The 23973-nt window shown below is 48.9% G+C and overlaps 1 protein-coding gene across 1 annotated transcript in view; it reads right to left on the minus strand.

Moving 5' to 3' along the window:
• The window catches only part of ILRUN (inflammation and lipid regulator with UBA-like and NBR1-like domains), a 137101-nt gene that overhangs the window by 60507 nt on the left and 52621 nt on the right, over positions 1 to 23973 (minus strand). The window contains exon 3 of the mRNA XM_063954904.1: positions 13112 to 13309. Coding sequence (XP_063810974.1) covers positions 13112 to 13309 — 198 coding nt within the window. The remainder of the gene's footprint in view (positions 1 to 13111; positions 13310 to 23973) is intronic.

Consider the following 23973-nt stretch of genomic DNA (forward strand, 5'->3'; position numbering starts at 1 on the left):
CAGCTCGGCAGAGTTGTAAAGCCGAGACCCCTCGGGCAGCCGCCCAAGATGAGACCACCTTCCTTGTGGAGTGGGCTTTTACAGATTTTGGCTGTGGCAGGCCTGCCACAGAATGCGCAAGCTGAATTGTACTACAAATCCAGCGAGCAAAAGTCTGCTTAGAAGCAGGAGCACCCAGCTTGTTGGGTGCGTACAGGATAAATAGCGAGTCAGATTTTCTGACTCCAGCCGTCCTAGAAACATATATTTTCAGGGCCCTGACAACGTCCAGCAACTTGGAGTCCTCCAAGTCCTTAGTAGCCGCAGGTATCACAATAGGCTGGTTCAGATGAAACGCTGAAACCACCTTTGGGAGAAATTGAGGACGAGTCCTCAATTCTGCCCTGTCCGTATGAAAAATCAGGTAAGGGCTTTTACAGGATAAAGCCGCCAATTCGGACACACGCCTGGCTGAAGCCAGGGCCAACAACATGACCACTTTCCATGTGAGATATTTTAATTCCACAGTGTTGAGTGATTCAAACCAATGTGATTTTAGGAAATCCAAAACAACATTCAGATCCCAGGGTGCCACTGGAGGCACAAAAGGAGGCTGTATATGTAGCACTCCCTTAACAAACGTCTGGACTTCAGGCACTGAAGCCAGTTCTCTGAAAGAAAATCGACAGGGCCGAAATCTGGACCTTAATGGATCCTAATTTTAGGCCCATAGACACTCCTGCTTGCAGGAAATGCAGGAATCGACCCAGTTGAAATTCCTCCGTCGGGGCCTTTTTGGCCTCGCACCACGCAACATATTTCCGCCAGATGCGGTGATAATGCTTTGCGGTTACATCCTTTCTGGCTTTTATCAAAGTAGGGATGACTTCGTCTGGAATGCCTTTTTCCTTTAGGATCCGGCGTTCAACCGCCATGCCGTCAAACGCAGCCGCGGTAAGTCTTGGAACAGATAGGGTCCCTGCTGGAGCAGGTCCCTTCTCAGAGGTAGAGGCCACGGGTCCTCTGTGAGCATCTCTTGAAGTTCCGGGTACCAAGTCCTTCTTGGCCAATCCGGAGCCACGAGAATAGTTCTTACTCCTCCCCGCCGTATAACTCTCAGCACCTTGGGTATGAGAGGCAGAGGAGGGAACACATACACCGACTGGTACACCCACGGTGTTACCAGAGCGTCCACAGCTATTGCTTGAGGGTCCCTTGGCCTGGCGCAATACCTGTCCAGTTTTTTGTTGAGGCGGGACGCCATCATGTCCACCTTTGGTTTTTCCCAACGGTTTATCATCATGTGGAAGACTTCTGGGTGAAGTCCCCACTCTCCCGGGTGGAGGTCGTGCCTGCTGAGGAAGTCTGCTTCCCAGTTGTCCACTCCCGGAATGAACACTGCCGACAGTGCTATCACATGATTTTCCGCCCAGCGAAGAATCCTTGCAGCTTCTGCCATTGCCCTCCTGCTTCTTGTGCCGCCCTGTCTGTTTACGTGGGCGACTGCCGTGATGTTGTCCGACTGGATCAGCACCGGCTGACCTTGAAGCAGAGGTCTTGCTTGGCCTAGAGCATTGTAAATGGCTCTTAACTCCAGGATATTTATGTGAAGTGATGTCTCCAGGCTTGACCACAAGCCCTGGAAGTTTCTTCCCTGTGTGACTGCTCCCCAGCCTCGCAGGCTGGCATCCGTGGTCACCAGAACCCAGTCCTGAATGCCGAATCTGCGGCCCTCTAGAAGATGAGCACTCTGCAACCACCACAGGAGAGACACCCTTGTCCTTGGGGACAGGGTTATTCGCTGATGCATCTGAAGATGCGATCCGGACCATTTGTCCAGCAGGTCCCACTGGAATGTTCTTGCGTGGAATCTGCCGAATGGGATTGTTTCGTAGGAAGCTACCATTTTTCCCAGGACCCTTGTGCATTGGTGCACTGATACTTGGCCTGGTTTTAGGAGGTTTCTGACTAGCTCGGATAACTCTCTGGCTTTCTCTTCCGGGAGAAACACCTTTTTCTGGACTGTGTCCAGGATCATCCCTAGGAATAGAAGACGTGTCGTCGGGATCAGCTGCGATTTTGGGATATTGACAATCTAACCGTGCTGCCGCAGCACTACTTGAGATAGTGCTACTCCGACTACCAACTGTTCCTTGGATCTTGCCCTTATCAGGAGATCGTCCAAGTAAGGGATAATTAAAACTCCCTTCCTTCGAAGGAGTATCATCATTTCGGCCATTACTTTGGTAAAGACCCGGGGCGCCGTGGACAATCCAAACGGCAGCGTCTGAAACTGATAGTGGCAGTTCTGTACCACAAACCTGAGGTACCCTTGGTGAGAAGGGTAAATTGGGACATGGAGGTAAGCATCCTTGATGTCCAGAGACACCATATAATCCCCTTCTTCCAGGTTCGCGATCACCGCTCTGAGTGACTCCATCTTGAATTTGAACCTCTGTATGTAAGTGTTCAAAGATTTTAGATTTAGAATAGGTCTCACCGAGCCATCCGGCTTCGGTACCACAAACAGCGTGGAATAATACCCCTTTCCCTGTTGCAGGAGGGGTACCTTGATTATCACCTGCTGTGAATACAGCTTGTGAATGGCTTCCAATACCGCCTCCCTGTCGGAGGGAGACGTCGGTAAGGCAGACTTTAGGAAACGGCGAGGGGGAGACGCCTCGAATTCCAATTTGTACCCCTGAGATACCACTTGAATGATCCAGGGATCCACTTGTGAGTGAGCCCACTGCGCGCTGAAATTCTTGAGACGGGCCCCCACCGTGCCTGAGTCCGCTTGTAGAGCCCCAGCGTCATGCTGAGGACTTGGCAGAAGCGGGAGAGGGCTTCTGTTCCTGGGAACTGGCTGTTTGCTGCAGCCTTTTTCCTCTCCCTCTGCCACGGGGCAGAAATGAGGAGCCTTTCGCCCGCTTGCCCTTATGGGGCCGAAAGGACTGCGCCTGATAATACGGCGTCTTTTTATGTTGAGAGGCTACCTGGGGTAAAAATGTGGATTTCCCAGCAGTTGCCGTGGATACCAGGTCCGATAGACCTACCCCAAATAACTCCTCCCCTTTATAAGGCAATACTTCCATATGCCTTTTGGAATCAGCATCACCTGACCACTGCCGCGTCCATAACCCTCTTCTGGCAGATATGGACAGCGCACTTACTCTTGATGCCAGTCGGCAAATATCCCTCTGTGCATCACGCATATATAAAAACGCATCTTTTAAATGCTCTATAGTCAGTAATATAGTGTCCCTATCCAGGGTATCAATATTTTCAGTCAGGGAATCCGACCAAGCCACCCCAGCACTGCACATCCAGGCTGAGGCGATTGCTGGTCGCAGTATAACACCCGTGTGAGTGTATATACATTTTAGGATATTCTCCTGCTTTCTGTCAGCAGGTTCCTTAAGGGCGGCCGTATCCGGAGACGGTAGTGCCACCTGTTTTGACAAGCGTGTGAGCGCTTTATCCACCCTAGGAGGTGTTTCCCAACGTGCCCTATCCTCTGGCGGGAAGGGGTATGATGCCAATAACTTTTTAGGAATTATCAGTCCTTTATCGGGAGAAACCCACGCTTCATCACACACTTCATTTAATTCCTCAGAAGCAGGAAAAACTACAGGTAGTTTTTTCTCACCAAACATAATACCCTTTTTAGTGGTACTTGTACTATCAGAAATGTGTAAAACATTTTTCATTGCCTCAATCATGTAACGTGTGGCCCTACTGGAAGCCACATTCGTCTCTTCATCGTCGACACTGGAGTCAGTATCCGTGTCGGCGTCTGTATCTACCATCTGAGGTAGCGGGCGTTTTAGAGCCCCTGATGGTCTTTGAGACGCCTTGACAGGCACCAGCTGAGTAGCCGGCTGTCTCATGTCATCAACTGTCTTTTGTAAAGAGCTGACACTTTCACGTAAATCCTTCCATAAGCTCATCCACTCAGGTGTCGACTCCCTAGGGGGTGACATCACCAGTACAGGCAATTGCTCCGCCTCCACATCATTTTCCTCTTCATACATGTCGACACAGTCGTACCGACACACAGCACACACACAGGGAATGCTCTGATAGAGGACAGGACCCCACTAGTCCTTTGGGGAGACAGAGGGAGAGTATGCCAGCACACACCAGAGCGCTATATATATATATATATACACAGGGATAACCTTATATAAGTGTTTTTCCCCTTATAGCTGCTGTATGTTTTAATACTGCGCCTAATTAGTGCCCCCCTCTCTTTTTTTTAACCCTTTCTGTAGTGTAGTGACTGCAGGGAAGAGCCAGGGAGCTTCCTTCCAACTGAGCTGTGAGGGAAAATGGCGCCAGTGTGCTGAGGAGATAGGCTCCGCCCCCTTTTCGGCGGCCTTATCTCCCGTTTTTCTGTATATTCTGGCAGGGGTTAAATGCATCCATATAGCCCTGGGGGTTATATGTGATGTAATTTAGCCAGCCAAGGTGTTTATATTGCTGCTCAGGGCGCCCCCCCCCCCCCAGCGCCCTGCACCCATCAGTGACCGGAGCGTGTGGTGCATGAGGAGCAATGGCGCACAGCTGCAGTGCTGTGCGCTACCTTGGTGAAGACTGATGTCTTCTGCCGCCGATTTTCCGGTCCTCTTCTTGCTTCTGGCTCTGTAAGGGGGCCGGCGGCGCGGCTCTGGGACCGGACTCCGAGGCTGGGCCTGTGTTCGGTCCCTCTGGAGCTAATGGTGTCCAGTAGCCTAAGAAGCCCAAGCTGGCTGCAAGCAGGCAGGTTCGCTTCTTCTCCCCTTAGTGCCTCGATGCAGTGAGTCTGTTGCCAGCAGGTCTCACTGAAAATAAAAAACCTAAAACTAACTTTTCCTAAGAAGCTCAGGAGAGCCTCCTAGATTGCACCCAGCTCGGTCGGGCACAAAAATCTAACTGAGGCTTGGAGGAGGGTCACAGGGGGAGGAGCCAGTGCACACCAGGTAGTCCCAAAGCTTTTCTTTTTGTGCCCAGTCTCCTGCGGAGCCGCTATTCCCCATGGTCCTTACGGAGTTCCCAGCATCCACTAGGACGTCAGAGAAATATATATATATATATATAAGAAGAATTTACTTACCGATAATTCTATTTCTCGTAGTCCGTAGTGGATGCTGGGGACTCCGTCAGGACCATGGGGTTTAGCGGCTCCGCAGGAGACAGGGCACAACAATAAAAGCTTTAGGATCAGGTGGTGTGCACTGGCTCCTCCCCCCATGACCCTCCTCCAAGCCTCAGTTAGGATACTGTGCCCGGACGAGCGTGCATAATAAGGAAGGATATTGAATCCCGGGTAAGACTCATACCAGCCACACCAATCACACCGTACAACCTGTGATCTGAACCCAGTTAACAGTATGATAACAACGAAGGAGCCTCTGAAAAGATGGCTCACAACAAGAATAACCCGATTTTTGTAACAATAACTATGTACAAGTATTGCAGACAATCCGCACTTGGGATGGGCGCCCAGCATCCACTACGGACTACGAGAAATAGAATTATCGGTAAGTAAATTCTTATTTTCTCTAACGTCCTAAGTGGATGCTGGGGACTCCGTCAGGACCATGGGGATTATACCAAAGCTCCCAAACGGGCGGGAGAGTGCGGATGACTCTGCAGCACCGAATGAGAGAACTCCAGGTCCTCCTCAGTCAGGGTGTGCCCCTGACCAAGTAGCAGCTCGGCAAAGTTGTAAAGCCGAGACCCCTCGGGCAGCCGCCCAAGATGAGCCCACTTCCTTGTGGAATGGGCTTTTACTGATTTTGGCTGTGGCAAGCCTGCCACAGAATGTGCAAGCTGAATTGTACTACAAATCCAGCGAGCAATCGTCTGCTTAGAAGCAGGAACACCCATCTTGTTGGGTGCATACAGGCTAAACAGCGAGTCAGATTTTCTGACTCCAGTCGTCCTGGAAACATATATTTTCAGGGCCCTGACAACGTCAAGTAACTTGGAGTCCTCCAAGTCCCTAGTAGCCGCAGGTACCACAATAGGTTGGTTCATGTGAAAAACAGAAAACACCTTAAGGAGAAATTGAGGACGAGTCCTCAATTCTGCCCTGTCAGAATGAAAAATTAAGTAAGGGCTTTTATATGATAAAGTCGCCCATTCTGACACACGCCTGGCCGAAGCCAGGGCTAATAGAATCTTCACCTTCCATGTGAAATATTTTAATTCCACAGTGGTGAGTGGATCAAACCAATGTGACTTTAGGAAACTCAAAACAACATTGAGATCCCAAGGTGCCACTGGGGGCACAAAAGGAGGCTGTATATGCAGTACCCCTTTTACAAACGTCTGAACTTCAGGCACTGAAGCCAGTTCTTTCTGGAAGAAATTCGACAGGGTCGAAATTTGAACCTTAATGGACCCTAATTTTAGGCCCATAGACAGTCCTGTTTTCAGGAAATGTAGGAAACGACCCAGTTGGAATTCCTCTGTAGGGACCTTCTTGGCCTCACACCACGCAACATATTTTCGCCAAATGCGGTGAAAATGTTTTGCGGTTACATCCTTCCTGGCTTCGACCAGGGTAGGGATGACTTCATCTGGAATGCCCTTTCAGGATCCGGCGTTCAATTGCCATGCCGTCAAACGCAGCCGCGGTAAGTCTTGGAACAGACAAGGCCCCTGCTGGAGCAGGTCCTCTCTTAAGGTAGAGGCCCCGGTTCTTCCGTGAGCATCTCTTGAAGTTCCGGGTACCAAGTCCTTCTTGACCCATCCGGAACCACGAGTATCGTTCTTACTCATCTCCTTCTTATGATTCTCAGTACTTTTGGTATGAGATGCATAGGAGGGAACACATACCCTGACTGGTACACCCACAGTGTTACCAGAGCGTCCACCGCTATTGCCTGAGGGTCCCTTGACCTGGCGCAATATCTGTCTAGTTTTTTGTTCAGGCGGGACGCCATCATGTCCACCTTTGGTTTTTCCCAACGGTTTACAATCATGTGGAAGACTTCCCGCTGAAGTCCCCACTCTCCCGGGTGGAGGTTATGCCTGCTGAGGAAGTCTGCTTCCCAGTTTTCCACTCCCGGAATTAACACTGCTGAGAGTGTTATCACATGATTTTTCGCCCAGCGAAGAATCCTTGCAGTTTCTGCCATTTCCCTCCTGCTTCATGTGCCGCCCTGTCTGTTTACGTGGGCGACTGCCGTGATGTTGTCCCACTGGATCAATACCGGCTGACCTTGAAGCAGAGGTCTTGCTAAGCTTAGAGCCTTGTAAATTGCCCTTAGCTCCAGTATATTTATGTGGAGAGAAGTCTCCAGACTTGATCACACTCCCTGGAAATTTTTTCCTTGTGTGACTGCTCCCCAGCCACTCAGGCTGGCATCCGTGGTCACCAGGACCCAGTCCTGAATGTCGAATCTGCGTCCCTTTCATAGATGAGCACTCTGCAGCCACCGCAGAAGAAAACACCCTTGTCCTTGGAGACAGGGTTATCCGCTGATGCATCTGAAGATGCGATCCGGACCATTTTCCCAGCAGATTCCACTGAAAGGTTCTTGCGTGAAATCTACCGAATGGGATCGCTTTGTAAGAAACCACCATTTTTCACAGGACCCTTGTGCAATGATGCACTGATACTTTTCCTGGTTTTAGGAGGTTCCTGACTAGCTCGGATAACTCCCTGGCCTTCTTCTCCGGGAGAAAACATCTCTTTCTGGACTGTGTCCAGAATCATTCCTAGGAACATTAGACGTGTCGTCGGAAAAAGCTGCGATTTTGGAATATTTAGAATCCACTCGTGCTGTCGTAGAACTACTTGAGATAGTGCTACTCCGACCGCCAACTGTTCTCTGGACCTTGCCCTTATCAGGAAAGCGTCCATATTTCTTTTAGGAAGAATCATCATTTCGGCCATTACCATGGTAAAGACCCGGGGTGCCGTGGACAATCCAAACGGCAGCGTCTGAACTGATAGTGACAGTTCTGTACCACGAACCTGAGATACCCTTGGTGAGAAGGGCAAAATTTGGACATGTAGGTAAGCGTCCCTGATATCCAGTGACACCATATCGTCCTGGTTCGCTATCACTGCTCTGAGTGACTCCATCTTGATTTGAACCCTTGTATGTAATTGTTCAAATCTTTTAGATCTCACCGAGCCGTTTGGCTTCAGTACCACAATATAGTGTGGAATAATACCCCTTCCCTTGTTGTAGGAGGGGTACTTTGATTATCACCTGCTGGGAATACAGCCTGTGAATTTTTTCCCAATACTGCCTCCCTGTCGGAGGGAGACGTTGGTAAAGCAGACTTCAGGAACTTGTGAGGGGAAGACGTCTCGAATTTCCAATGTACACCTGGGATACTACGTGTAGGATCCAGGAGTCCACTTGCGAGTGAGCCCACTGCGTGCTGAAACTCTTGAGATGACCCCCCACCGCACCTGAGTCCGCTTGTATGGCCCCAGCGTCATGCTGCGGACTTGGCAGAAGCTGTGGAGGACTTCTGTTCCTGGGAATGGGCTGCCTGCTGCAGTCTTCTTCCCTTTCCTCTAACCCTGGGCAGATATGACTGGCCTTTTGCCCGCCTGCCTTTATGGGTACGAAAGGACTGAGACTGAAAAGACTGTGTCCTTTTCTGCTGAGATGTGACTTGGGATAACAAAAGTGGACTTTCCAGCTGTTGCCATGGCCACCAGGTCCGATGGACCGCCCCTTTATACGGCAATACTTCCATGTGCCGTCTGGAATCTGCATCACCTGACCACTGTCGTGTCTATAAACATCGTCTGGCAGATATGTACATCACATCTACTCTTGATGCCAGAATGCAAATATCCCTCTGCGCATCTCGCATATATAGAAATGCATCCTTAAAATGCTCTATAGTCAATAAAATATTGTTCCTGTCAAGGGTATCAATATTTTCAGTCAGGAAATCCGACCAAGCCCCCCCAGCGCTGCACATCCAGGCTGAGGCGATTGCTGGTCGTAGTATAACACCAGTATGTGTGTATATACTTTTTAGGATATTTTTCAGCTTCCTATCAGCTGGCTCCTTGAGGGCGGCCGTATCTGGAGACGGTAACGCCACTTGTTTTTATAAGCGTGTGAGCGCCTTATCCACCCTAAGGTGCGTTTCCCAACTCGCCCTCACTTCTGGCGGGAAAGGGTATACCTCCAATAATTTTCTATCGGAGGAAACCCACGTATCATCACACACTTTAATTTATCTGATTCAGGAAAAACTACAAGTAGATTATTCCCACCCTACATAATACCCTTATTTGTGGTACTTGTAGTATCAGAAATATGTAACACCTCCTTCATTGCCCTTAACATGTAACGTGTGGCCCTAAAGGAAAATACGTTTGTTTCTTCACCGTCGACACTGAAGTCAGTGTCCGTGTCTGTGTCTGTGTCTGTGTCGACCAACTGAGGTAAATGGGCGTTTTTACAAGCCCCTGACGGTGTCTGAGACGCCTGGACAGGTACTAATTTGTTTGCCGGCCGTCTCATGTCGTCAACCGACCTTGCATCGTGTTGACATTATCACGTAATTCCTAAATAAGCCATCCATTCCGGTGTCGACTCCCTAGAGAGTGACATCACCAATACAGGCAATTTGCTCCGCCTCCTCACCAACATCGTCCTCCTACATGTCGACACACACGTACCGACACACAGCACACACACAGGGAATGCTCTGATAGAGGACAGGACCCCACTAGCCCTTTGGGGAGACAGAGGGAGAGTTTGCCAGCACACACCAAAAACGCTATAATTATACAGGGACAACCCCTTATACAAGTGTTTTCCCTTATAGCATTTTCACATATGTAATCATATCGCCAAATAAGTGCCCCCCCTCTCTGTTTTAACCCTGTTTCTGTAGTGCAGTGCAGGGGAGAGCCTGGGAGCCTTCCTCACAGCAGAGCTGAGCAGGAAAATGGCGCCGTGTGCTGAGGAGAATAGGCCCCGCCCCCTAAAACGGCGGGCTCTTCTCCCGGAGTTTGTGAGATCTGGCAGGGGTTAAATACATCCATATAGCCTCAAGGGCTATATGTGATGTATTTTAGCCATAAAAAAGGTATAATACATTGCTGCCCAGGGCGCCCCCCCCAGCGCCCTGCACCCTCAGTGACCGCTGGTATGAAGTGTGCTGACAACAATGGCGCACAGCTGCAGTGCTGTGCGCTACCTTATGAAGACTGGAAGTCTTCTGCCGCCTGTTTCTGGACCTCTTCAACTTCGGCATCTGCAAGGGGGGTCGGCGGCACGGCTCCGGGACGAACCCCAGGGTGAGACCTGTGTTCCGACTCCCTCTGGAGCTAATGGTGTCCAGTAGCCTAAGAAGCAAATCCATCCTGCACGCAGGTGAGTTTACTTCTCTCCCCTAAGTCCCTCGTAGCAGTGAGTCTGTTGCCAGCAGGACTCACTGAAAATAAAAAACCTAAATTAAACTTTTATTCTAAGCAGCTCAGGAGAGCCACCTAGATTGCACCCTTCTCGGCCGGGCACAAAAATCTAACTGAGGCTTGGAGGAGGGTCATGGGGGGAGGAGCCAGTGCACACCACCTGATCCTAAAGCTTTTATTATTGTGCCCTGTCTCCTGCGGAGCCGCTAAACCCCATGGTCCTGACGGAGTCCCCAGCATCCACTTAGGACGTTAGAGAAATATATATATATATATATATATATATATATATATATATATATATATATATATATACACACACACATACACGTTAGCCAGTTCCTAGAGGTTTATTATTGCTGCCCAGGGCGTCCCCCCCTGCGCCCTTCAGTGCCCGCTGTGTGTGTTGTGTGTGGGAGCAATGGCGCGCAGCATTACCTCAGAGTAGATCTGAAGTCTTCTGCCGCCTTTGAAGTCTTCTTTCTTCTTATACTCACCCGGCTTCTATCTACCGGCTCTGTGAGGAGGACGGCGGCGCGGCTCCGGGACGAACAGCGAGGGTGAGACCTGCGTTCCGACCCTCTGGAGCTAATGGTGTCCAGTAGCCTAAGAAGCAGAGCCTATAATTTAAGTAGGTCTGCTTCTATCCCCTCAGTCCCACGATGCAGGGAGCCTGTTGCCAGCAGTGCTCCCTGAAAATAAAAAACCTAACAAAATTATTTTTCAGAGAAACTCAGGAGAGCTCCCCTGTAGTGCACCCAGTCTCCTCTGGGCACAGGATCTAACTGAGGTCTGGAGGAGGGGCATAGAGGGAGGAGCCAGTGCACACCCATATAAAGTTCTTTATAGTGCCCATGTCTCCTGCGGAGCCAGTCTATACCCCATGGTCCTTACGGAGTCCCCAGCATCCTCTAGGACGTAAGAGAAATAATGAATTCCCTGAGAGGAATAATATCTGTGCACAAATAGTGGCTCTCCCCCAACTACACCCTGTACCACTGTTCCAGCGAGTGACAGTCTGGAGGAAACGTGAGAGGCTGCAGCTTATGCAGAGGAAGGCGCCAAAATGCCGCTGAGCCCGCTCTGATGTAGCTCCGCCCCCCGTAATGGTGTAGAAGCTACAGATATATATTTATACTGGCCATGTCTCCTAAACACGCTGTAGAATTACATAAATGTTTAGTACAGCCATCGCTAGCCAGTCTCACGCAGGGGCTATAGCGGGTCCCCCCAGGAGGGACCCTTTATGTCTCACCCGCGCTTCTGCCGCACCAGGAAACAGGGGACCCCCTTAGCGGGGCCTCTGATCTGTACTCACCACCGACGATCACCTTCAGGCAGCGTTAAGGGGGGTGCGGCGTGCTGCGGTTGCGACAGCCAAGGCGCAGTGCCCCGCTGAACAAACAACCCCCCCAGGACAGTGGTCCTGCAGCAGGGAAGCGGCTCTGCACCTCGCGAGGCCGGTGACCGCGCCCTTCTCCCCCAACTCCCACGGCGCAGGTATGCTGTTGCCCAAACAGCATACCGAAAGAAATAAAAGTTTTAAAATAAACTGAAGAAAAACTCTGTAGCTAGCAGTGTGTGCATCCTCTCCTGAGGGCACTATTTTCTAAACTGCCTGTGGGAGGGGGCATTGAGGGGAGGAGCCAGCACACCCAGTTGAAGAAAGTTAAAGTGCACTGGCTCCTTCGGACACCGTCCATACCCATCGTATTAATGTGTCCCCAATATCCCTTATGGATGTTAGAGAAATGTAAAATGCACCAGCTCCATGGTCCCCATCTACACCCCACTGTAAACAGCTATCCCAGTGTCCCCTATGGATGTTAGATAAAAACAATACTAAATAAAACAGAAAATTCTGATAATGGTTGCATTTCTGTAAGCAACTGGCTACTTAACAATTGCAGATTATTTTCAACACATCTTATGTATTGTCTCCAGCAGAGCTGGGATGACAACATGGACATCTTTTGAGGTGGTCATCAAAGATGGGCTGCTCAGGATAATACACTCAGGTGCCACAGGGGGACATTCACTTAGCTGCGATTTGTAACATGTGGCTTTAGCTTCCAGATAAAATGACCCAAGCTAATCAATATTGTATTTAACTAGAAGTGTGCAATATAAATCTATATTCAACTAACCCTGTGGCTGCACTAGGGGGACCAGTCAGCTGCGGTTGGATTTGCTGTATGTAAATGCAGCAGGAAGAATCTATTACATGCCTCCTGATGCACTAGTAATCCAAAGAACTGCATCCTAAGATGCAGCATTGGATCAAAGCACCCATGGTGCCGCGCAAGACGCTGGTCGCAGAGGCCAGGAAATCTCTGTCCTACAACTGTGATCCCTGGCCTCTTCCCACCCCCTAAACAAAAATAGGTAATTTGCGCCAATGGTCTCAGGTGCCCCTAAATGCTGCCTTAGGGCTAGCCATGTGCTAACTGCAGGCTTTTAATTGAATAACTATGGGCACATTACCCCGAAGCTGGGGAGCAAGACCATCAACAAGCATCCTTAGAGACCAAGTAGTGCCACTATGAAGTCGGGACAGAATTCTTCACTGGAAAAAACTTTTTAAAATGTATTTTTTTAAACTGAATAACTAATTGTGTACCAAATAAACAAGCTTTGATTTAAAAGAAAGAAAAAAAAACACACAACACAAGTCGTAAATGGTGATTAGGGATAGGTAAAAAAATAAAAATAAATAAATATATAAAAAATAAAGATATTCACCTCCAAAATACAGACCAGTGGCAGTACACATTCTCCACTGGCCCTGGTACATGCCAGGTTGATTAGGACTGCACATTGGCACACTGACATCGGTCATCTCTTGGGTGTCTAGCGAGCGCACTAATACCATATTCACATGGCCAAACTGGTCACCTCCAACATACCTCAGACACACACCAGGTGGCCATGCCTCTGATCCTGGAAAGAGAAACAAGAGAGAGAGAGGCAGTATAAACAATCTATGCCACTAAACACTAATAAGCCAATGTCATGTAAAACATACATAGCGATAGTAAAGGCAAAAAACAGGCTTCTGTGGTTTTAGGGGTATATGCAATTGCGGTCGAATTCCCGAAATTGTCGAAAAACTGGACTTTTTCGCCAAAAAAAAAAAAAAAATTGACAATGCAATTCAGTACTTTCCGTCAAAAAAACGGACTTTCAAAATTCGACTTTTTAAAATTAGACATTTCTGCAATGGTACAAATGCAGCAATTCGCCAAAAGTATATTCAATTGAAGTTTGGAAATTCGACAACAGTGCTTTTAGACAGTAAATTCGTCATTTTCAATCCGCCACACTTTGGTGGGGGAATCTAATAAAAAAAAATGTAAAACATTTTTTTTGGTGTTTTTTTTATTGGTAATAGCATATCTATTTATATTAGAAGGGATTAGGTACTTGGTTTGTCTATTTTGGAGGCACGAGTATTATTTATATATTTTTAAAAATATATATATATATATTTTTTTAAATGGAATGGTAAAATCCCGAAAAAAAAATGGCGTGGGGTCCCCCCTCCAAAGCATAAACAGCCTCGGGCTCTTCGAGCCGGTCCGGGTTCTAAAAATCCGGGGGGAAAAATGACAGGGGATCCCCCGTATTTTTAAAACCAGCACCGGGCTCTGCGCCTGGTGTTGGTGCAAAAAATATGGGGGACAAAAAGAGTAGGGGTCCCCCGTATTTTTTACACCAGCATCGGGCTCCACTAGCTGGACAGATAATGCCACAGCTGGGGGTCACTTTTATACAGCGCCCTGCGGCCGTGGCATTAAATATCCAACTAGTCACCCCTGGCCGGGGTACCCTGGGGGAGTGGGGACCCCTTCAATCAAGGGGTCCCCCCCCCCTTGCCACCCAAGGGCCAGGGGTGAAGCCGAGGTTGTTCCCCCCCCATCCAAGGGCTGCGGATGGGGGGCTGATAGCCTTTGGAAAAATGAAAGAATATTGTTTTTTCCAGTAGTACTACAAGTCCCAGCAAGCCTCCCCCGCAAGCTGGTACTTGGAGAACCACAAGTACCAGCATGCAGGAGAAAAACGTGTCCGCTGGTACCTGTAGTTCTACTGGAAAAAAAAATACCCAAATAAAAACAGGACACGCACACCTTGAAAGTACAACTTTATTTCACACCTGCCGACACACACATACTTACCTATGTTGACACGACATTCGGTCCACTTGTCCAAGTAGAATCCGGGGTACCTGTGAATAAAATTATACTCACCTCAATCCAGTGTCCAGGTTATAATCCACGTACTTGGCAAAAAAAAAAAAAAAACGAACACCCGAACCAAACGGACTGAAAGGGGTCCCATGTTTATACATGGGACCCCTTTCCACGAATGCAGAGACCCCCCCGTGACTGCTGTCACAGAAAGGTCTCTTCAGCCAATCAGCGAGCGCAACGTCCTGGCACTCTACTGATTGGCTGTATGCGCGTCTGCTGTCAGACAGCGCATCGCAAAGCCTCTCCATTATATTCAATGGTGGGAACTTTGCGTCAGCGGTGAGGTCACCCGCGGTCAGCGGCTGACCGCGGGTAACCCCACCGCTACCCGCAAAGTTCCCACCATTGAAACTAATGGAGGGAGCTGTGCGATGCGCTGTCTGACAGCAGACGCATATACAGCCAATCAGGTGAGTGCCACGAAGTAGCGCTTCCTGATTGGCTGAAGGGACCTTCTGTGACAGCAGTCACGTGGGGTCCCGGCATTCGTGGAAAGGGGTCCCATGTGTAAACATGGGACCCCTTTCAGTCCGTTTGGTTCGGGTGTTCGTTTTTCTTTTTTTTTGCCAAGTACGTGGATTATAACCTGGACACTGGATTGAGGTGAGTATAATTTTATTCACAGGTACCCCGGATTCTACTTGGACAAGTGGACCGAACGTCGTGTCAACATAGGTAAGTATGTGTGTGTCGGCAGGTGTGATATAAAGTTGTACTTTCAAGGTGTGCGTGTCCTGTTTTTATTTGGGTATTTTTTTTCCAGTAGAACTACAGGTACCAGCGGACACGTTTTTCTCCCGCATGCTGGTACTTGTAGTTCTCCAAGTACCAGCTTGCGGGGAGGCTTGCTGGGACTTGTAGTACTACTGGAAAAAAATAAGAATTTACTTACCGATAATTCTATTTCTCGGAGTCCGTAGTGGATGCTGGGGTTCCTGAAAGGACCATGGGGATTAGCGGCTCCGCAGGAGACAGGGCACAAAAGTAAAGCTTTTACAGGTCAGGTGGTGTGTACTGGCTCCTCCCCCTATGACCCTCCTCCAGACTCCAGTTAGGTACTGTGCCCGGACGAGCGTACACAATAAGGGAGGATTTTGAATCCCGGGTAAGACTCATACCAGCCACACCAATCACACCGTACAACTTGTGATCTAAACCCAGTTAACAGTATGATAACAGAGGAGCCTCTGAAAGATGGCTTCCTAAACAATAACCCGAATTAGTTAACAATAACTATGTACAAGTATTGCAGATAATCCGCACTTGGGATGGGCGCCCAGCATCCACTACGGACTCCGAGAAATAGAATTATCGGTAAGTAAATTCTTATTTTCTCTATCGTCCTAAGTGGATGCTGGGGTTCCTGAAAGGACCATGGGGATTATACCAAAGCTCCCAAACGGGCGGGAGAGTGCGGATGACTCTGCAGCACCGAATGAGAGAACTCCAGGTCCTCCTTTGCCAGGGTATCAAATTTGTAAAAATTTACAAACGTGTTCTCCCCTGACCACGTAGCTGCTCGGCAGAGTTGTAATGCCGAGACCCCTCGGGCAGCCGCCCAAGATGAGCCCACCTTCCTTGCGGAATGGGCCTTAACAGATTTAGGCTGTGGCAGGCCTGCCACAGAATGTACAAGTTGAATTTTGTTACAAAACCAACGAGCAATCGACTGCTTAGAAGCAGGTGCACCCAACTTGTTGGGTGCATACAGTATAAACAGCGAGTCAGATTTTCTGACTCCAGCCGTCCTTTAAATGTATATTTTTAAGGCTCTGACAACGTCCAACAACTTGGAGTCCTTCAAGTCGTCTGTAGCCGCAGGCACTACAATAGGCTGGTTCAGGTGAAACGCTGATACCACCTTAGGGAGAAAATGCGGACGCGTCCGCAGCTCTGCCCTATGTCGAATGGAAAATTAAATAAGGGCTTTTATAAGACAAAGCCGCCAGTTCAGATACTCTCCCGGCCGAAGCCAGGGCCAGTAACATAGTCACTTTCCATGTGAGATATTTCAAATCCACATTCTTTAGTGGTTCAAACCAATTGGATTTGAGGAAATCTAAAACTACATTTAGATCCCACGGTGCCACCTTAGGCACCACAGGAGGCTGTATATGCAGTACTCCTTTGATAAAAATCTGGACCTCAGGGACTGAGGCCAATTCTTTGTGGAAGAATATTGATAGGGCCGAAATTTGAACCTTAATAGATCCCAATTTGAGACCCATAGACAATCCTGATTGCAGGAAATGTAGGAAAACGACCCAGTTGAAATTCCTCCATCGGAGCACTCCGCTGCTCGCACCACGCAACATATTTTCGCCAAATACGGCGATAATGCTTCGCGGTGACTTCCTTCCTTGCCTTTATCAAGGTAGGAATGACTTCTTCTGGAATGCCTTTTCCTTTTAGGATCTGGCATTCAACGCCATGCCGTCAAACGCAGCCGCGGTAAGTCTTGAAAAAGACAAGGACCCTGCTGAAACAGGTCCCTTCTCAGAAGTAGAGGCCACGGATCGTCCGTGACCATCTCTTGAAGTTCCGGGTACCAAGTCCTTCTTGGCCAATCCGGAGCCACTAGTCTTACTCCTCTTTGCCGTATAATCCTCAATACCTTTGGTATGAGAGGCAGAGGAGGAAACACATATACCGACTGGTACACCCAAGGTGTTACCAGCGCGTCCACAGCTATTGCCTGCGGATCTCTTGACCTGGCGCAATACCTGTCCAGTGTTTTGTTGAGGCGAGACGCCATCATGTCCACCATTGGTTTTACCCAACGGTTTAATAGCATGTGGAAAACTTCTGGATGAAGTCCCCACTCTCCCGGGTGAAGGTCGTGTCTGCTGAGGAAGTCTGCTTCCCAGTTGTCCACGCCCGGGATGAATACTGCTGACAGTGCTATCACGTGATTCTCCGCCCAGCGAAGGATCCTGGCAGCTTCTGCCATTGCCCTCCTGCTTCTTGTGCCGCCCTGTCTGTTTACATGGGCGACTGCCGTGATGTTGTCCGACTGGATCAACACCGGACTTCCTTGAAGCAGAGGTTCCGCCTGGCTTAGAGCATTGTAGATTGCTCTTAGTTCCAGAATGCTTATGTGAAGAGACTTTTTCAGGCTCGACCACACTCCCTGGAAATTTCTTCCCTGTGTGACTGCTCCCCAGCCTCTCAGGCTGGCATCCGTGGTCACCAGGATCCAATCCTGCATGCCGAATCTGCGGCCCTCCAATAGATGAGCCTCCTGCAACCACCACAGAAGGGATACCCTTGTCCTCGGCGACAGGGTTATCCGCAGGTGCATCTGAAGATGCGACCCTGACCATTTGTCCAACAGATCCCTTTGCATGGAATCTGCCGAAAGGGATTGCTTCGTAAGAAGCTACCATTTTTTCCCAGGACTCTTGTGCATTGATGTACAGACACCTTTCCTGGTTTTAGGAGGTTCCTGACCAGGTCAGATAAGTCCTTGGCTTCTTCTTCGGGAAGAAAAACCTTTTTCTGAACTGTGTCCAGAATCATCCCCAGGAACAGCAGACGAGTTGTCGGCATTAATTGGGATTTTGGAATATTCAGAATCCATCCGTGCTGCTTTAGCACCTCTTGAGATAGTGCTAAACCCATCTCTAGCTGTTCTCTGGACCTTGCCCTTATTAGGAGATCGTCCAAGTATGGGATAATTAATACGCCTTTTCTTCGAAGAAGAAATATTATCTCGGCCATTACCTTTGTAAAGACCCGAGGTGCCGTGGACAAACCAAACGGCAGCGTCTGAAACTGATAGTGACAGTTTTGTACAACGAACCTGAGGTACCCCTGGTGTGAGGGGTAATTGGAACGTGGAGATACGCATCCTTGATGTCCAAGGATACCATAAAGTCCCCTTCTTCCAGGTTCGCTATCACTGCTCTGAGTGACTCCATCTTGAACTTGAACTTCTTTATGTATAGGTTCAAGGACTTCAGATTTAGAATAGGCCTTACCGAGCCATCCGGCTTCGGTACCACAAATAGAGTGGAATAATACCCCTTCCCTTGTTGTAGAAGAGGTACCTTGACTATCACCTGCTGAGAATACAGCTTGTGAATGGCTTCCAAAACCGTCTCCCTTTCTGAGGGGGACGTTGGTAAAGCAGACTTCAGGAAACGGCGAGGTGGCTCTGTCTCTAATTTCAACCAGTACCCTTGAGATATTATCTGCAGGATCCAGGGATTTACCTGCGAGTGAGCCCACTGCGTGCTGTAATTTTTGAGACGACCGCCTACCGCCCCCGAGTCCGCTTGCGAAGCCCCAGCGTCATGCTGAGGCTTTTGTAGAAGCCGGGGAGGGCTTCTGTTCCTGGGAAGGAGCTGCCTGTTGCTGTCTCTTCCCTCGTCCTCTGCCTCGTGGCAGATATGAATAGCCCTTTGCTCTCTTATTTTTAAAGGAACGAAAGGGCTGCGGTTGAAAGGTCGGTGCCTTTTTCTGTTGGGGAGTGACTTGAGGTAGAAAGGTGGATTTCCCGGCCGTAGCCGTGGCCACCAAATCCGATAGACCGACCTCAAATAACTCCTCTACGCATCGCCTGTCCACTGTCGTGTCCATAAAGCTCTTCTGGCCGAAATGGACATAGCACTTACCCGTGATGCCAGTGTGCAGATATCTCTCTGTGCATCACGCATATAAAGAAATACATCCTTTATTTGTTCTAACGACAGTAAAATATTGTCCCTGTCCAGGGTATCAATATTTTCGATCAGGGACTCTGACCAAACTACCCCAGCACTGCACATCCAGGCAGTCGCAATAGCTGGTCGTAGTATAACACCTGCATGTGTGTATATACCTTTTTGGATATTTTCCATCCTCCTATCTGATGGATCTTTAAGTGCGTCCGTCTCAGGAGAGGGTAATGCCACTTGTTTTGATAAGCGTGTTAGCGCTTTGTCCACCCTAGGAGGTGTTTCCCAGCGCTCCCTAACCTCTGGCGGGAAAGGGTATAAAGCCAATAACTTCTTTGAAATTAGCAGTTTTTTATCGGGGCACCCCACGCTTCATCACACACGTCATTTAATTCTTCTGATTCGGTAAAAACTACTGGTAGTTTTTTCACACCCCACATAATACCCTGTTTAGTGGTACCTGTAGTATCAGCTAAATGTAACATCTCCTTTATTGCCAAAATCATATAACGTGTGGCCCTACTGGAAAATACGGTTGATTCGTCACCTTCACCACCGGAATCAGTGCCTGTGTCTGGGTCTGTGTCGACCGACTGAGGCAAGGGACGTTTTACAGCCCCTGACGGTGTTTGAGGCGCCTGGACAGACACTAATTGAGTGTCCGGCCGCCTCATGTCGGCAAACGACTGCTTAAGCGAGTTGACGCTATCCCGTAATTCCACAAATAAAGGCATCCATTCTGGTGTCGACCCCCTAGGAGGTGACATCCTCATATTTGGCAATTGCTCCGCCTCCACACCAATAACGTCCTCATACATGTCGACACACACGTACCGACACACAGCAGACACACAGGGAATGCTCTATACGAAGACAGGACCCACTAGCCCTTTGGGGAGACAGAGGGAGAGTCTGCCAGCACACACCAAAAAGCGCTATATATGACAGGGATAGCCTTATGATTAAGTGCTCCCTTATAGCTGCTTTTATATTAATATATTGCCATTTATTCTGCCCCCCCTCTCTGTTATACCCTGTTTCTGTAGTGCAGTGCAGGGGAGAGACCTGGGAGCCTTCCTGACCAGCGGAGCTGTGACAGAAAATGGCGCCGTGTGCTGAGGAGATAGGCCCCGCCCCTTTTTCGGCGGGCTCGTCTCCCGCTATTTAGTACATTTAGGCAGGGGTAAATATCTCCATATAGCCTCTGGGGCTATATGTGAGGTATTTTTAGCCTTTTTAAAGGTTTTCATTTGCCTCCCAGGGCGCCCCCCCCCAGCGCCCTGCACCCTCAGTGACTGCCGTGTGAAGTGTGCTGAGAGGAAAATGGCGCACAGCTGCAGTGCTGTGCGCTACCTTAAGAAGACTGCAGGAGTCTTCAGCCGCCGATTCTGGACCTCTTCTTGCTTCAGCATCTGTGAGGGGGCCGGCGGCGTGGCTCCGGTGACCATCCAGGCTGTACCTGTGATCGTCCCTCTGGAGCTTCATGTCCAGTAGCCAAGAAGCCAATCCATCCTGCACGCAGGTGAGTTCACTTCTTCTCCCCTCTGTCCCTCGTTGCAGTGATCCTGTTGCCAGCAGGAATCACTGTAAAATAAAAGACCTAAGCTAAACTCTCTAAGCAGCTCTTTATGAGAGCCACCTAGAATTGCACCCTTCTCGGCCGGGCACAAAAATCTAACTGGAGTCTGGAGGAGGGTCATAGGGGGAGGAGCCAGTACACACCACCTGACCTGTAAAAGCTTTACTTTTGTGCCCTGTCTCCTGCGGAGCCGCTAATCCCCATGGTCCTTTCAGGAACCCCAGCATCCACTTAGGACGATAGAGAAACAATATTCTTTCATTTTTCCAAAGGCTATCAGCCCCCCATCCGCAGCCCTTGGATGGGGGGGCAGCCTCAAGCTTCACCCCTGGCCCTTGGGTGGCAAGGGGGGGGGGGGGGGGACCCCTGGATTAAAGGGGTCCCCACTCCCCCAGGGTACCCCGGCCAGGGGTGACTAGTTGGATATTTAATGCCACGGCCGCAGGGCGCTGTATAAAAGTGACCCCCGGTTGTGGCATTATCTGTCCAGCTAGTGGAGCCCGATGCTGGTGTAAAAAATACGGGGGACCCCTACTCTTTTTGTCCCCCGTATTTTTTGCACCAGCACCAGGCGCAGAGCCCGGTGCTGGTTTTAAAAATACGGGGATTACCTGTCATTTTCCCCCCCGGATTTTTAGAACCGGGATCGGCTCGAAGAGCCCGAGGCTGGTTATGCTTTGGAGGGGGGACCCCACGCAATTTTTCCACCCCTTTTTTCACAAATCGGAACAAAATCAGTCAAATCGGCCGTTTTTCGTCAGCGGGACTGTCGAATCCGTTTTTCATTGAATATGGTCAATTTCGGCACCCACTTGCCGAAATTAGACGGTCGAATTGTGTCGAATTAAAAAATGGCCAAAAAAATTGCCGTGATTTGCCGCTAATTGCATATACCCCTTAATCTTTTCTGTATTGAATTATATCAATTAAGTCACTTCTACCTTTTAATCCTCATTTTCAGATACAAGTTTACCCATTCTATAAAATATAATTCTGTGAGTGACATTATCTATGGAAACGTGGGAACAACCGAATTTAATTGACTGAACTGCTCACCCCTCCTGTATGCATTACTCTGCCACCAGCATTGTCTTCTAGGTATGTCTATTCACACACATTATATATATATATACTGCACTCTCCACCACAGAAGCGGGGTACACAGCTGTATTTACCACTCACAGGGCGGGGTGCATGTAGCCCATGACCACATCGCTCTAATAAATACAAACAGAGAACCCAGCACTCACCAAAGTAAGTGAGTTTACTTTGGTGAGTGCTGGGTTCTCTGTTTGTATATATATATATATATATATATATATATATATATATATAGCGCATCCGGAAAGTATTTACAGCGCTTCACTTTTCACACATTTTGTTGTGTTACATACTTATTCTACAATGGAAAAAACAATATTTTTTTCCCGTCAAAATTCTACACACATTACCCTATAAATGGCAACGTGAAAAAAAAAAAAAAGTTTTGGGGTTTGAGATTTTTGCAAGTTTATTAAAAATAAAAAACTAAGAAATCACATGTACATAAGTATTCACATCCTTTGCTCAATACTTTGTTGATGCACCTTTGGCAGCAATTACAGTCTCAAGTCTTTTTTTTAATATGATGCCACAAGCTTGGCACACCTATCTTTGGCCATTCCTCTTTGTAGCACCTCTCAAGCTCATTCAGGTTGTATGGGAAGCGTCGGTGCACAGCCATTTTCAAATCTCTCCATAGATGTTCAATCGGATTGAAGTCTGGGCTCTGGCTGGGCCATTCACAGAGTTGTCCTGAAGCCACTCCTTTGATATCTTGTGCTTAGGGTCGTTATCCTGCTGAACGATGAACCGTCGCCCCAGTCTGAGGTCAAGAGCACTCTGGAGCAGGTTTTCATCCAGGATGTTTCTGTACACTGCTGCATTCATCTTTCCCTCTATCCTGACTAGTCTCCCAGTTCCTGCCGCTGAAAAACATCCCCACAGCATGATGCTGCCACCACCATGCTTCACTGTAGGGATGGTATTGGTCTGATGAGCGGTGGCTGGTTTCCTCCAAACATGATGCCTGGCATTCACACCAGAGAGTTCAAACTTTGTCTCATCAGACCAGAGGATTTTGTTTCTCATGGTCTGAGAGTCCTTCAGGAGCATTTTGGCAAACTCCAGGCAGGCTGTCATGTGCTTTTTACTAAGGAGTGGCTTCCGTCTGGCCACTCTACCATACAGGCCTGATTGGTGGATTGCTGCAGAGATGGTTGTCCTTCTGGAAGGTTCTCCTCTCTCCACAGAGGAAAGCTGAAGTTCTGAAAGAGTGACCATCTGGTTCTTGGTCACCTCCCTGACTAGGGCCCTTCGCCCCCAATCACTCCGTTTAGACGGCCGGCCAGCTCTAGGAAGAGTCCTGGTGGTTCCAAACTTCTTCATTTCTGGATGATGGAGGCCACTGTGCTCATTGGGACCTTCAAAGCAGCAGATATTTTTCTGTACCCTTCCCCAGATTTGTGCTTTGAGACAATCCTGTCTCGGAGGTCTACAGACAATTCATTTGACTTCATGCATGGTTTGTGCTCTGACATGCATTGTCAAGTGTGGGACCTTATATAGACAAGTGTGTGCCTTTCCAAATCATGGGGGTCATTCAGACCTGATCGCATGCAGGCGATTTTTTGCAGTGCTGCGATCAGGTAGTTGCTGCCTACAGGGGGAGGGGGTAAATGCTTTCCAGGGGTGCGATCGCTTGTGCAGAGAGCTGCACAAACAAAAGTTTGCACAGTCCCTGCACAGCTCAGGACTTACCCAGCTGCTGCGATGATCCGGACAGGAGCTGACGTCAGGAACCCTCCCTTGAAATGGCTGGACACGCCTGCGTTCACCCAGACACTCCTTTAAAACGGTCAGTTGACACCCACAAACGGCCTCTTCCTGTCAATCTTCTTGCGATCACCGATGCGATAGCTTTCTTCGTAGATTCCATCGCTGTCCGGTGATCACTGTTGCCGGCAGCCAACGCATTGCGGTGCACACGCAAAATGCGCAGTTCAGACCCGATCACACCGCTGCAAAAAAGTTTGCGTGCGATCGGGTCTGAATGACGCCCCATGTCCAATCAACTGA

The sequence above is a fragment of the Pseudophryne corroboree genome, chromosome 2, assembly GCF_028390025.1.
Source record: "Pseudophryne corroboree isolate aPseCor3 chromosome 2, aPseCor3.hap2, whole genome shotgun sequence".
Classification (NCBI taxonomy): Eukaryota; Metazoa; Chordata; class Amphibia; order Anura; family Myobatrachidae; genus Pseudophryne; species Pseudophryne corroboree.